Source organism: Aethalodelphis obliquidens, unplaced genomic scaffold, assembly GCF_003676395.1.
Source record: "Aethalodelphis obliquidens isolate GAN/ISIS:26980383/991018 unplaced genomic scaffold, ASM367639v1 scaffold43, whole genome shotgun sequence".
NCBI classification, from domain to species: Eukaryota; Metazoa; Chordata; class Mammalia; order Artiodactyla; family Delphinidae; genus Aethalodelphis; species Aethalodelphis obliquidens.
Window position 1 is genome coordinate 12,773,329 of NW_020837987.1, and position 14,085 is coordinate 12,787,413.

The following is a 14,085-nucleotide window of genomic DNA, read 5'->3' on the forward strand; positions in this document are numbered from 1 at the left end:
CCACAGCTCAGGGACCCTCTTTTTTTTTTTTTTTTTAAATTAATTAATTTTTGGCTGCATTGGGTCTTCGTTGCTGAGTCCCGGTTTTCTCTACTTGGGGGCGAGCAGGGGCTATTCTTTGTTGTGGTTCGTGGGCTTCTCGTTGCGGTGGCTTATCTTTGTTGCGAAGCACAGGCTCTAGGCGCGTGGGCTCAGTAGTTGTGGCGCTCAGGCTTAGTCACTCCGCGGCATGTGGGATCTTCCCGGACCACGGCTGGAACCTGTGTGCCCTGCATTGGCAGGCGGATTCTTAACCACTGCGCCACCAGGGAAGTGCCTCAGACGCCCTCTTGAGGTCAGGGTTGGTATAACAACCACGCATTCCTACCAGCACCAAATCGCCACAACTAGACCTTCAAAATCCTCCCCGAGTCACGTCCACAACACATGGCTTCATTTAGTAGAACAGAAACTTGCCGAACATCGTGCACTCACATATCCATTCCCAAACACAAACACCACATTTGTAAAAGTCTGGGTGAATACACTCCAAACTGCTAATAGGAGTTTCAGAAGGTTAGCAGTCAGGGGGTTTTTCAATGCTTTTTTTGGGGGGTGGGGGTGAGGAGGGCATTTCTGGATTGTTCAAATGTTTACAAGGTGCATGGATCATCTTTGCAATAAAAAGAAAGCTAGATCTTCACAAACTGAAGCTTGCTGGAGAAAAATACTCTTTGTGGAGGAATGATGTGGGTGGTCTACAGGAGAGTTGCAGACAAGCATGGGAAAAATGAACCTGTTTCTGCACCCGTCGTAATAATCATGCTCATTGTGGTAGACAGAAGAATGGTTACCAGTGATGTCTGCATCCTAATTCCTGGAACCCAGGGCGTGACTTTATATAGGAAAAAGGACTTTGCAGATAAATTAAGGATCTTGAAATGGGAGATTATCCTGGATTATCTAGGCAGAGATTGGAGTGATGTGGCCACAAGCCAAGGAATGCTGGCGGAGACCAGAGCTGGAAGAGGCAGGAACAGATTCTGCTCTGGAGCCTACAGAGGAAGTGTGGCCTTGGCGACATTTTGATTTCGGATTTCTGGCCTTTAGAACTGTGAAAGGATACATTTTTGTTGTTTTATGGCGATTTGTTACAGCAGCAATAAGAAACTAAATCAGGTAGAATCCTTCCCTGCCCCAGACTCCAGCGTGTTTCCACAAGAACCCAGAATGGGGCTGGAAAGGATGGTGGTGGCTCTGGGTGTGTGTGTGCCAACTTCAAAACTCTAGGGAGGAAGACGGAACAGTCCCCAAGTGCTGGGCCACCTCCACAGACCTGCTTTGCCTCTCTGGGCCTCAATGGAACCTGGTTGGGAGGCTGGGTCTCACAATCCCTGTTTCCCAGGTTTAAGCCAGTTGGACCCCTGAGATTTTCCACTGCTACCTGGGGCCATAGAAGGAAAGGGAGATATCATCTCAAATGGGGCAAACCAAAGCCTGGAGAGGGGCTGAGCCTAAATGGAGCGTGGGTCTCTTTCCTCTGGCTTCCTCCCTCCTGGGACCTGGAACTTCCTCAGGTTTCGGAGCCCCTGCCTCCTTCCTGTGGCTGGGAGGAGGTGATCAGATCTCTCTGGGTGTGTGCCCCGCGGAAGGAGCCCTAGACCAATGAGAACTCCAGAGGGGAAAGATGGGTCATTTCCTCTCCGCCTCTCTGCAGAGTCACTTGGGGCTTTAAAAACCACAACCCTCAGGCAGGAGGGAAACTTTGATCAGCGGAGAACCTGGGAGAAACCTGAATATGGTGAGTCTTGGTCGGGGGAGTGGGGGGCAGACACCCTCTACCCTTCTGGGCTCCGTCTGCTCTCCCCACTCGCCCCTTCTTGCTACCTCTCCCCCTTTCCTTCCCCCTCCTCCTGGTCCTGGATCTCCAGCCCCCAGCCCCCTCCTTCTCCCCTCTCCCTCATCTCAGACTCTCCCACTCCAGGTCTGAGAGGCAGTTAAAAGTTAGATTGTCAAGGGATTATAGGGCCCACGATTAGCTTCAACTTTTTCTTTTTCTTTCTGTTAAATAGCTCCAAACCCCTAAAGGGTATTCCGTGAAACTCCCTTCCCTCCCCAGAGCTTCAGATTCATTGTAGCTTCCCCCAGAGGCAACGGTGGGCACCAGTTTGTGGTGGATCCTTCTGGAAACAGTCTACAGGTGCTCCAGGGCAGCGTAGGGAACGAAGTAAGGAGCAGTTTGACACGAGGGTCATACTGAAATGGGGTTCAAACCCTGCCTTTCCTGTGTAATAGCGGACGAGACCCGTCTTTCTGAACCTCCTTCTCTTTACCGCGAAGATGGGGATAGTAACCCTGCAGAGCGGAATCTACATCGTAGGGTCGTGGAGAGAATTAAATGAGATAATACACAGAAAGCTCTTACAGCAGTGCCTGGCATACAGTTGGCCCTCAATGCTTGTGACATGTCTATCCTTTCTCCCCCACCCACTCTATAAAGGAAAGTCTCTCTCTCTTTTTTTTTTAAAGGGCTTCAAATGCTTGGCTTTTTAAAATTAATTAATTAATTTAGTTTTGGCTGTGTTGGGTCTTCATTTCCGTGCGAGGGCTTTCTCTAGTTGTGGCAAGTGGGGGCCACTCTTCACGGCGGTGCGCGGGCCTCTCACTATCTCGGCCTCTCTTGTTGCGGAGCACAGGCTCCAGACGCGCAGGCTCAGTAGTTGTGGCTCACGGGCCTAGTTGCTCTGCGGCATGTGGGATCTTCCCAGACCAGGGCTCGAACCCGTGTCCCCTGCATTAGCCGGCAGATTCTCAACAACTGCGCCACGAGGGAAGCCCAAGGGAAGTCTCTTTTACACATTGTCCTATGTCTTTTTTTTTCTTTCATGAATAACATATTATATTATTGCCCAGCATTTATTGAGCGCCTACTGCATGCCAGGCACTGTGCTAGGCACTTGACACTTATGAATTTTGACTTAAACCATCTGTGAGGAAGGTATCATCCCCATGTATTTCAGGGAAATTGCCTCTTTCCTTTTATCAGCTGTGTGATATGCCAGTGGGAGTTTCCATCTCTTATCAAAGGAGATTTAGGCTGTCCAATACTTTGTCTTTAAAACCAAAATTAGGGAATTCCCTGGTGGTCCAGTGGTTAAAACTCGGTGCTTTCACCGCCAAGGGCCGGTGTTAGATCCCTGGTCAGGGAGCTAAGATCCCACAAACCGCATGGCAAAACCAAACCAAACCAAACCAAAACCCAAATTATATCTTTGGACCCACATCTGGGTTTCCAGAACTGCAAACGCTGAATCCAAGGCATGGGCAATTTTTACTTTAACAGATATTGACAAAACTTGTACCAATTTACATTCCTCATCTACAGAGCATGAGAGTATCTACTTGTCTAGACCCCCATCTGCATAGTTATATGGAAATTTTTAATTTTTGCCAACCTGAAAGGCAGTTCATTGCATCCTCAAAGGATCTGAAGGCTTGTCTTTTTCTCGTGGTTTTTAAAATGCAAGTGCTTATGTTTCTTCGTGCTCAGGGATGCTGAGTCACAAAGATTGCAAACTCAGGAAGGTAAATCTGAGTCGAGGTGCTCACCTCCACCCTTGTATCCCATGTCTCAGAGGATGCTGTAATGGTTTCAAGTGGTTCTGTGGGTGGATTGTTTAAAGACGTGTGTCCATGTAGGAACAGGGAGAGGGATATTCCGGAAAAAAAAGAAAACTGTGCCTTCTTCGTATTTATGAGCTCTGACAGCATTCCTAAGTGAGTCTGTTGTTTCCACCGTAATGGAGGGGACAGTTGGCAGGACTTTCCTGCTGTGAGGATGGCGAGACTGAAACCCAGTGAGGGAGGGAAGGGGCTGGGGCAGAGTTTACCACCCACCAGCTGCTTGACTGTAGTCATGTCATGCCTCCTTTTTTAAAAAAATATTTATTTATTATTTATTTATTTAGCTGTGCTGGGTCTTATTTGTGTCATGCATGCGGGATCTAGTTCCCTGACCGGGAATCGAACCCAGGCACCCTGCATTGGGAGCGCGGAGTCTTAACCACGGGACCACCAGGGAAGTCCCCTGTCATGCCTCTTAAGTCTTTCCACTTTTCTTCCTCCCCTGGGCATCACCCCCATCCAAGCCACCATCTTCGCTGGCCTGGGTCCCTGCCCCTGCCTCCTCTCTGGTCCTCTTGCCTCTAGTCTTACCTCCTCACAGCAGCCAGAGGGATCTTTCTAAAGAGAAACTCTCATCTAGTCCCTCCTCAGTTCCAAGACCATCCATGGCTCCCCATTACCCCAGGATAAAATACATATCCTTTAACATGGCATCTGTGGCTCCTCCCACCTCGTCTTGGCTACCTGCCAGCCACACTGATGTTCGTTCATTTTTCTGGTGTGTGGACACTCCTCCCTGTTACCTTGTGGCCTTTTGCCTTGAATGCATGCCCCTCACTCCCAATACACTTGAGATCTGGTAGCCTCTCAGAGAGGGCTCTGGAGTTGGACTCTCAGAAGTTCTCTCCTACCTCTGCCACTTGCTAACTGCGAGGACTAGGAAAGGTCTCTTAAGCTCTGTAGCCTCAGTTTTCTCATCTGTAAAATGGGTGTTGCAATGGCAACAATGCTCATAGGGTCGTCCTGTGGATTAAAAAAGATGATACATGGGACTTCCCTGGCGGTCCAGTGGTTAAGACTCCACGCTTCCACTGCAAGGTTCGCAGGTTCAATTCCTAGTTGGGGAACTAAGAGCCCGCATGCCACATGGCCTAAATAAATAAGCGAGCTGATATGTGAAAAGGACTTAGAACAGAGCTTGGCAATTCTGAGTTCTTTTCTCGTAAGCATCTTCTTCACCTTGTTCTCCTCCTATTCATTCATGACTCCTCACTGCCACCACCCTAGTGCAAGCCACCACCATCCCTCACCGCAGCTAGACAGTCCCAGTCTCCTCTTCTTCGCTTCTGATCAGGAGCCATTTCTCCACACAACAGACAAGGGCTCTTGAAATGAGCCTGTGAACTTAGGAACAATAAGAGTACCCTGCCTTTGGGGTTGTTGTGGCATAAATACTGTGTTTAGGGAATTGACGAACTAACACCTGGGAAGCATGGAGAACAGCGCCCAGCACTTAGGAATCACTTAGGAGCCCCAGACCTGTGTTGTCCAAGACGGTTGTCACCAGCCACATGTGGCCAGTCATTTAATTAAAATGACAGAAAAGTAAAAGTTCAGTTCCCAGACACATCTGCCACATTTCATGCCCTCAACAGCCACAGGTGACTGGTGGCTACCATCTTGGAAGGTGCACATCTGGAATATTTCCATCAGTACGGAAAATTCTGTTGAACGGTGCTGTGGTTTTATTTCACCAAGACCCTTCTCCTGGTCCCACACCAGGCTGGATTCTCTATGGAACACACTCAGTTACCATCCCTGGGGATTCATTTCTCTCTCCCAGTAGACCATAACCTCTCCAAGGGCAGGTGCCAGGTATGTCAGGAACAAATCCCCTAGCCTGTTAATATTTGTGCAATGAAGAAATATTATTAGAAGCTTTCCTAGACTCCTAGAATGGTAGAACCATGAATTCTTCTGTATAGTCTATATAACATCCATTTTGGGGGGAAAGGACGGTGCATTCACTGGTATGGCTCTACATATAAGAAGAACAAAAGCATGTATGGTAAAATCTTCCTTCCAATGCTTGCCTCCAACCCACTACTTCCCCTCCCCAGGGGGAACCACTGTTACAGATTTCCTGTCTGCTTCTGGAACTAGTCTGTGCATACACAAGCAAACACACACAAATACACACACGGAGAGATAGAATGATAGAGACAGAGGGGAGGGAGCAGGGGGGAAGGAAGGGAGAGAGAGAGAAAAACTGAGAGAGTGAGAGAGAGAGAGAGGTTCCTCTTTTGTAGGTGGGGTGCGTCACACACCGTTCGGTTTTTACTTTTTCTATTTCACCCTAGATCTTGGAGCTCTTTCCACACACATCCTTACGTAAACTTCCTCATTCTTTCAGCGGTTGCATAGTGCTACTTTGCCTGGATTTGCCGTCATTCATTTAGTCAGTCCCCTCTTTCTGGATGCTTCAGCTATTTCTAGTCTTTGTAGTTATGCTGCAATGGCAAACCTTTGCAAGCCTTTTTTATCCGGAGCATCCTAGAAATCACAAAGGGTTAGAGTTAGCATCTTTTTTCTGCACTCGTGAAGTCAGTGAGAGGAAGGGGTCTCGTGAGTTCATTCCAGAAAAGGAATTTTGTCAGCTGATGAGAGGGGTAACGGTGAGCGTGAGAGCAGGGGGTGGGGAGGCTCCCCTTTTCGAGGTCTGGCTTATTCTGCAGCTAAGCATGGCCGAGAGCTTGTGAAACGAGCAGGGACAAAAGTTAGCTTCATGTATCATGTCTGAGGTGGACCTTTAAAATATTTAACATCCTGCTAAGGGGCAGAGCCCCCGCTGAGCAGGGTCTGGGGCCTCTTACCATGCCCGGCATTAACCCTTTAGTGATCCGAGCATGGGAACTGGGGGTGGGGGTCCCAAAGTAGGAAAATGGGAGGCCAGGGTTCTGGGAGTGGGGGGATGGTACAGGTGGGTGGCTCAGGGCAGGGGCTCGTTATCAATGGAAACAATTCAACAATTTTAACTTTTTTGAAACATTTTCACACTTATAGAAAAATTACAAGAATAATACAAAGAACTTCCATATACTCTTTATCCAGATTCTCCAAGTTTGCTTTGTCTATCTATCATCTATCTATCATCTATCTATCATCTATCTATCTATCTATCTATCTATCTATCTATCTATCATCTACTGTCTTTTTTTCCTGAACCAGTTGAGAGTAAGTTGCAGGCATCATGTCCTTTGCCCCCCCAATGTCTCGGTGTCTCCTTCTCAAGAACAAGGACATTCATTTACACGAGCACAGCACAATGATCAATGTCAGGAAATTTACTGTTTGGTGAGATACTATTATCTATATGCAAATGGTGCGATACTAGATCATATTCAAACTTGCTCAATTGTCCAAATAATGCCCTTTAGAGTGAATTTGTTTTTCCTGCTCCAGACTCTGGTCCAGGATGTCACATGACATTGGGTTGTCCTGGCTCTTTCGTCCCCATTCATCTCTTGTCTTTATGACACTGGTATTTTAATTTTAATTGAGTATAATTCACGTAATGTACAATTCACCATTTTATTTATGTATTTATTTATATTAATTTTTATTGGAGTATGGTTGCTTTGCAATGTTGCGTTAGCCTCTACTGCACAACGAAATGAATCAGCCACACACACTAATTCACCATTTTAAAGTGTACCATTCAGTGACATTTAGTACATTCAAGATGTTGTCCCATCACTATCTGTATCTATTTCCAGAACCTTTTAACCACCCTCAAAAGAAACCCCGTACCCATTAAGCACTCCCTCCCTGATTCCCTTTCCCCAGTCCCTGGCAATGACTAGCACGTTCCCCATCTCTATGGATTTGCTTATTCCGGACCCCTCATGTAAATGGAAGCATATGATACGTGACCTTTTGTGTCTGACCTCTTTCGCTCAGCATAATGTTTACAAGCTTCATCCACGTTGTAGCTTGCATCAATGCTTCATCCCTTTTTATGGCTAAATAATATTCCACGGCATGGGTATAGCATACCCTGTTCATCCACTCATCAGCTGACACTGACATTTTCCCTCTGAATAATTTAATCACTGCTATGGCTCTACCAGCAAGTACCCTGGACCATCAGCCCTATTGACCCAGTTGACCTTAGGGTAACATAAAGGAACTAGAAATAAAAAACAGTTGTTCAGAGAAAGATCTGAGCTCTTCAGTAATTGTAAGATCGATAAATAATAAGAGCATTACCATTTCTCGTCTCCCTAGAGTGTACCAGGCATTTTGCCAGGTGCTTAAACATTTTTCATCTTATTTAATCCACGAGCTGGGTGTTTAGTGGGTATCAACCTCAGCCTGCAAATTTAGGTGCCCTAAAAATCCAGCTCTTATTATTATTTTTTATTTATTTACCTTTTTTGCGGTACGCGGGCCTCTCACTGTTGTGGCCTCTCCCGCTGCGGAGCACAGGCTCCGGACGCGCAGGCTCAGCGGCCATGGGGCCATGGGGCCATGGCTCACGGGCCCAGCCGCGGAGCGGCATGTGGGATCCTCCCAGACCGGGGCACGAACCCGTGTACCCTGCATCGACAGGCAGACTCTCAACCACTGCGCCACCAGGGAAGCCCTATCTGGTCCATCTTTAAATCTCCCAGGTTATCTCTAAAGTATCTTCTTTCCCATATGATTATTCCAATTGGATCCAACCAAGGTCTCCATTTTGCCTTTGCTTGATATGCTTCTTAAACCTCTTTTAATCCATGACACTTCCCGTTCCTTCCCCTGCCCCCTTCTTTTAATCTTTTGGCCGCACTGCACGACATGTAGGATCTTATTTCCCCAACCAGGGATTGAACCTGTGCTCCCTGCATTGGCAGCACTGAGTCTTAGCCACTGGACCGCCGGGGAAGTCCCTCCCCTTCCGTTTTAAAAACGCCATTTATTTGTGAGAGTAACAAGACCATTTGTCCTGTAGCGTTTCCTGAGTTCCGATGGGGCTGATTTTGTCCCTGTGGTGTGAGTTAACGTGTTCCTCTTTCCTCTGCTTTTCCTGTAAACTGGTAGTTTTAGATCTAGAATCTTGATTAGATTGACCTTCTTCTTCTTCTTTTTTTTTTTTTTGCAAAAATTACTTCATAGGTGGTGCCGTATCCTTTCTACTGCATCACATCAGATAGAGCAAAAGTCTACTTGTCTGTCTTCTCCAGGCGCTGAGGCTGAATGGAGGGTGTGCAGTGCCAGCTCAACCTGTTTATTATAAAGTTCCTGTCTGTTTTTCACCTGATGGTTTTATTAGGTGTTGTTGATTGTCATCCAGATCCATGTTTCCTCGTCTATCATTCCTTCTGCAAGTATTATTTTTAGATTCTTCTCTAAAGAAGGCCCTCCCACATTGACTCTTTTTAATCCCTGAAATAGACTCTGTACAGAAATGGCAGGATAAGTGCTTGATTCATTCCCTTTCCAGAATAAAAATATGACCAATGGGCTTATTTGCTTTTATTACCATTATGAACTCATAGATCTTTATTATTAATGTATTTTATTGCATCACAGTTATTGTTTATTATTATTGTTATTATTATATACGCAAATTGTACCATCTTTTGACTCGTGGGAGCTTTTTCAGGCTGTCTCTTTGATAAGTCCCTCTCATTATTTAACATTTTTTCTTACTTTCTAGTGTGAGATGTTCTGGGCTCATCTTGTATATTTTCTGTCCCAGAACAGGAAACAGCCTTTCTCCAAGGAGCCCTGGTTCCTCTGAATGCCAGGTGGTAATTAAAGACCAGAATCTATGCACTAAGATACCCTTTGTTCTTGAACTCATATCCTTCTCTATTCCTTTCATCCCTTCTGCCCTGCCTCTAGCAAGGTACATGTCTATTTCTTATTCTTATTTCTTCTTCTTCCTCTTGCTGCCCCTAAATATCTTCTCTCTGCTCTGAGACTGAGGTTTTGGAAGAACGATAGCTAAAACTGAAGGACTGCTATAGGAGTTAACCAGGAATGAAATGGAGGCATGAAGCAGTAATGGAACTTGCAGAGGGCCACGTAGGCTTCAAGTAGGACAGTCGGGGTTTGGATCCTAGTGTCGTGCCGAGCCACCCTGGTACCCAGGGCAGAAGGACACATGTGTGCCCCTATCTACACTTAGGAAAATATCCTTCCATAGTTTGAACCAAGTAGAAAAACTAAATAAAGCTTTACCAGCCCCCTTCCCAAAACAACCCCTCCTAAAACCCCATGACTATACGTAAAGCCCCACGTGGCTTGAATGTTTGCACGCCATTGTCCACCTGCAAAACCCCACCCAGCTGAGAATGAAAACTGTGGGCTGATCTGCAGGTTCCTCTTGCATAATAATGCAGGGCCATAAAACAAACAAACAACTGCAGCAGGTTGCCTTCATTTAAAATTAGAATTTTTTTGCACTGTGGTTTTTTTCTGGGGGTGGGGGGGTGCATTCACCTTGATTCTTTAAAATATTTCATTAAGATATTGTATATCTTCACTTTGCTGTACACCTGAAACTAACACAACATTGTTAAATTGCCTATACTCCAATGCAAATTTGAAAAAGAAGTAAATGAAAAATTAAATTTAGGGAATAGCTCAGGACTTGGGCTATCAGTTTTGGATTTATGTTCGTATGATTATTAGCTTATTCTCCTGTAAGGATTAAAGTACAGAATTAACTTTAAAAAAAGATATTATGTATCTTGATGACTGATGCTCCCTGTCTACCCCTGATGCCTGAGTATATGAGGCCCTGTTGAAACACTGCTGACTCTGGGTAGCTGCTCCCAGGCAGAGCACAGAGCTGCCTCAGTGGGTGGGAGGCAGCAAAAGGGGGTGATACTGCTGGTGGTGGTGTTGGTGGGGGAACTACCCGCTCAGTAATATCATCTCAGTGTGTTGGTGACATTAAAGATGTCTAACAAGCAGTGTGTCATGGGTCCTGGCCAGAGTCGATAGTGACCACAGTATTGTAGCAGGCCTAGGCTTTAACCATTCGGTTGCTAGACTCTGGGGAAGTCCAGGGACTTCAGGGGGAGGTGGCAGGATGGCACGGAGACCCATTAACGTGGAAGGGTTTTCACTATTTTAATAAGTGGTATGACACCCCAGCTGGCTCTCAGCCCCCAGCATCCCCATTTCCCCGGGAGAAACCTAAGACTTAAAGAAGTGGAGTGATGGGCTTTGAGTAGCTCTGATGGGCCCCCCCGCCACCTGTCTGCAGACTTATACCATCCCTGCTTCTCTGATTCCACCCAGGACTCCATGACTAATAGCACCTCTGATTACTACGATGATAGCAACTGGACCCATAATCCCGACATATCGGTGGATGGCTCTTCCCAAAGTCGCAGGCTGCGTATTCCAGATGTGATCGCCCTGGTAATCTTTGCAGTCGTCTTCCTGGTGGGAGTGCCAGGCAACGCCCTGGTGGTCTGTGTGACGGGGTCCGAGGTTAAGCGAACCATCAATGCCATCTGGTTTTTCAACTTGGCGGTGGCTGACCTCCTCTCCTGTCTGGCGCTGCCTGTCTTGTTTACATCCATTGTCCTGCACAACGAGTGGCCCTTCGGTGATGCTGCCTGTGGAATCCTGCCTTGTCTTATCCTGCTCAACATGTATGCCAGCATCTTGCTTCTGGCCACCATCAGCGCCGACCGCTTCTTGTTGGTGCTTAATCCCATCTGGTGCCAGAACTATCGAGGGGCCCGCATGGCCTGGGCGGCCTGCGGTGTGGCCTGGGCCTTGGCTCTGCTGCTGACCATACCTTCCTTTTTGTATCGTAAGGTCCATGTGGAACACTTCCCATACAAGATGACGTGTGTGCTTGACTATGGTAAGGACGGTTTACGTATAGAGAGGGCCGTGGCCATCATCCGGCTGGTCGTGGGCTTCCTGGGGCCGCTGGTCACACTTACAGTCTGTTACACCTTCCTTCTGATCCGGGCGTGGAGCCGCAGTGCCACCCGTTCCACCAAGACTCTCAAGGTGGTGGTGGCAGTGGTGACCAGCTTTTTTGTCTTTTGGCTGCCCTACCAGGTGACAGGGATGATGCTGTCTTTTTCCCACAAGACAAACTTCAAATTCGTGTCCAGTTTGGATGCCCTGTGTGTCTCCATAGCTTACATCAACTGCTGTATTAACCCCATCATCTACGTGGTTGCTGCCCAGGGCTTTCATACCCGGTTCCTCAAGTCCCTCCCCTCCAGGATCCAGGGCGTGTTGGCCGAAGAGTCCGTGGGCAGGGAGAGCAAGTCCAACACGTTCTCCACGGTGGACACCCCGGCCCTGAAGAGCCAGGAGGTGTAAGGGGAGGCCTCTATGGCCCCCATCTTTCCAGCGCTCCACCAAACTTCCGGTCCATTCACTTTGCTTATTGGATCTTGGCGAGGTGGGTGGTGGTTGAGTGAATTCGCCTCCATTCCTTCCATCGTTCCCAGACTTGTCCTTCCTCTTCCAGGCGAACCCTTCTCATCACTCCTCATTTCCAAGATTAGCACGTCCTTCTAGGGACCCCCAACCTTTCTTTCCATCCAAGGACTTTGGAAAACAAACAGCAACCAATATACCTGGAGTCCTTCCATAGAACAACACGTTCGTGTGCAGAGAGTGTGAATACATTAGACACGTAGAACCCAGACAAACAGAAACGTTCAAACCTTGAAAAACAGAGTTCTATATTTATTTTATGGAGAGTTGGCAAAAAAAGAAAAATGTAACTGGCATCTCAGAAGTTATTCTTGTTTAGTACAAAGCAAAAGTCCACGGACCTATCTCAGCTTTTAGAATTGAGTTGATTTAAAGAAAAACAGTAAGTCAGTATGTTACTTCACTGGGTTAAAAAAAAAGTACTAAGTAAAAAGATGTTATATAGTTATGGCAAAAAGTAAGCAGTGAGGAAGACACCTAGGGTTGGGAAACATTGGTTGGGCCCCTCGAGGGAATGGGGTCCCAGGGGAATTTGCTGTCTTACATTGTCAACTGCTGTTCTGTTTGCGCTGAAAAAAAAATTAAACATTTTATTTTGACCTCATTTAAATTCTCATGCCGTTGGGTTGTAGGTAGTAAAACGGAGTGACCCTGGGTACCTCTGACCTGTTTCCTGCAATAGGCACATCTTGCAAAAGCCACCTTGCAAAAGCAAAAGCAAAAGTGACATTACGATATCACAACCAAGATGACATGAATACGGTCGAGGCGCAGGTCATTTTCATCACTGCCAGGATCCCTCGTGACACCCCTTTCTAGCCACTCTCACTGCCTTCTACCCTCCCCAGCCTTGTCCCGAACCCTTGGCAACCACGAATCCTCTCTCCATCTCTGTGATTTGGTCCTTTCAAGAATGTTATATCGATAGACTCATACATATATAACATACAAAGCATGTAACCTTTGGACTTTCAAAAAAGCTAGTACACACCAGTTGAAAAATGAAAATAAAAAATAATAAATGTTGAAATATTGTGTTGTTTATAACTGACTTGGAAATATTCCTGCTTAGTGTTTTCTGTGTGTGTCTGTGTGTGTGTCCACATTGGCTAGAAATATTGTACAGACCAACAGAAATATGATGTGAGCCACGTAGGTAGTTTAAAACTTTTTACTAGCCACGTTAAAAATTTAAATGAAAAGGATGAAATAATAGTAATATATTTAATAATGTAATGCAATTATATGTTATATTAACAACAATGATATGAATGCTATATTAATTATATTATAATAATTTATTATGTACTATGTGATTATATGTTACATGAATATCTATGTAGTATATATTATATAATAATTTTGTTTATAATTATATAATATATAAATATGTAATATGACAAAATATATAACATATATCAATACTATATTAATGTATATACGTATGAATATATTATAGTAATATTAGTGCTATTAATATATTTATATATTACTATATATAGAGATATCTAATATAAATTGATAAAATAATAATATAATCAATAATATATTTTGCTTAACTCAATATATTGAAAATATTTTTATTTTGACATGTAATCAGTGTGAAAAATTATTATGAGGTCTTTTACATTCTTTTTTTAATTGAAGTATAGTTAATTTACAATGTTATGTTAGTTTCAAGTGAACAGCAAAGTGATACAGTTATACATATATTTTTTTCAGATTCTTTTCCATTATAGGTTATTACAAGATATTGAGTATAGTTCCCTCCTGTGCTATACAGCAGGTCCTTGTTGTTTATCTATTTTATGTATAGTAGTGTGTATATGTTAATCCCAAACTCCTAATTTATCTATCCCCTCACCCCGCTATCTCCTCTGGTAACCATAAGTTTGCTTTCTACGTCTGTGAGTATTTCTGTTTTGTAAATAAGTTCATTTGTATCATTTTTTTTAGATTCCACATATAAGTGATATCATATGGTATTCGTCTTTCTCTGACTTACTTCACTTAACA

At 45.1% G+C, this 14,085-nt stretch overlaps 1 protein-coding gene across 1 annotated transcript; it reads left to right on the forward strand.

The window, feature by feature from the left end:
- The first annotated feature begins 1,659 nt into the window (after positions 1–1,659).
- Positions 1,660–12,673, forward strand: C5AR1 (complement C5a receptor 1). The gene is made up of 2 exons (XM_027079997.1): positions 1,660–1,780; positions 10,900–12,673. Exons 1-2 carry the CDS (start codon positions 1,778–1,780, stop codon positions 11,947–11,949), a joined length of 1,053 nt encoding a protein of 350 aa, XP_026935798.1. The 5' UTR covers positions 1,660–1,777; the 3' UTR covers positions 11,950–12,673.
- The last annotated feature ends 1,412 nt before the right edge of the window (positions 12,674–14,085 follow it).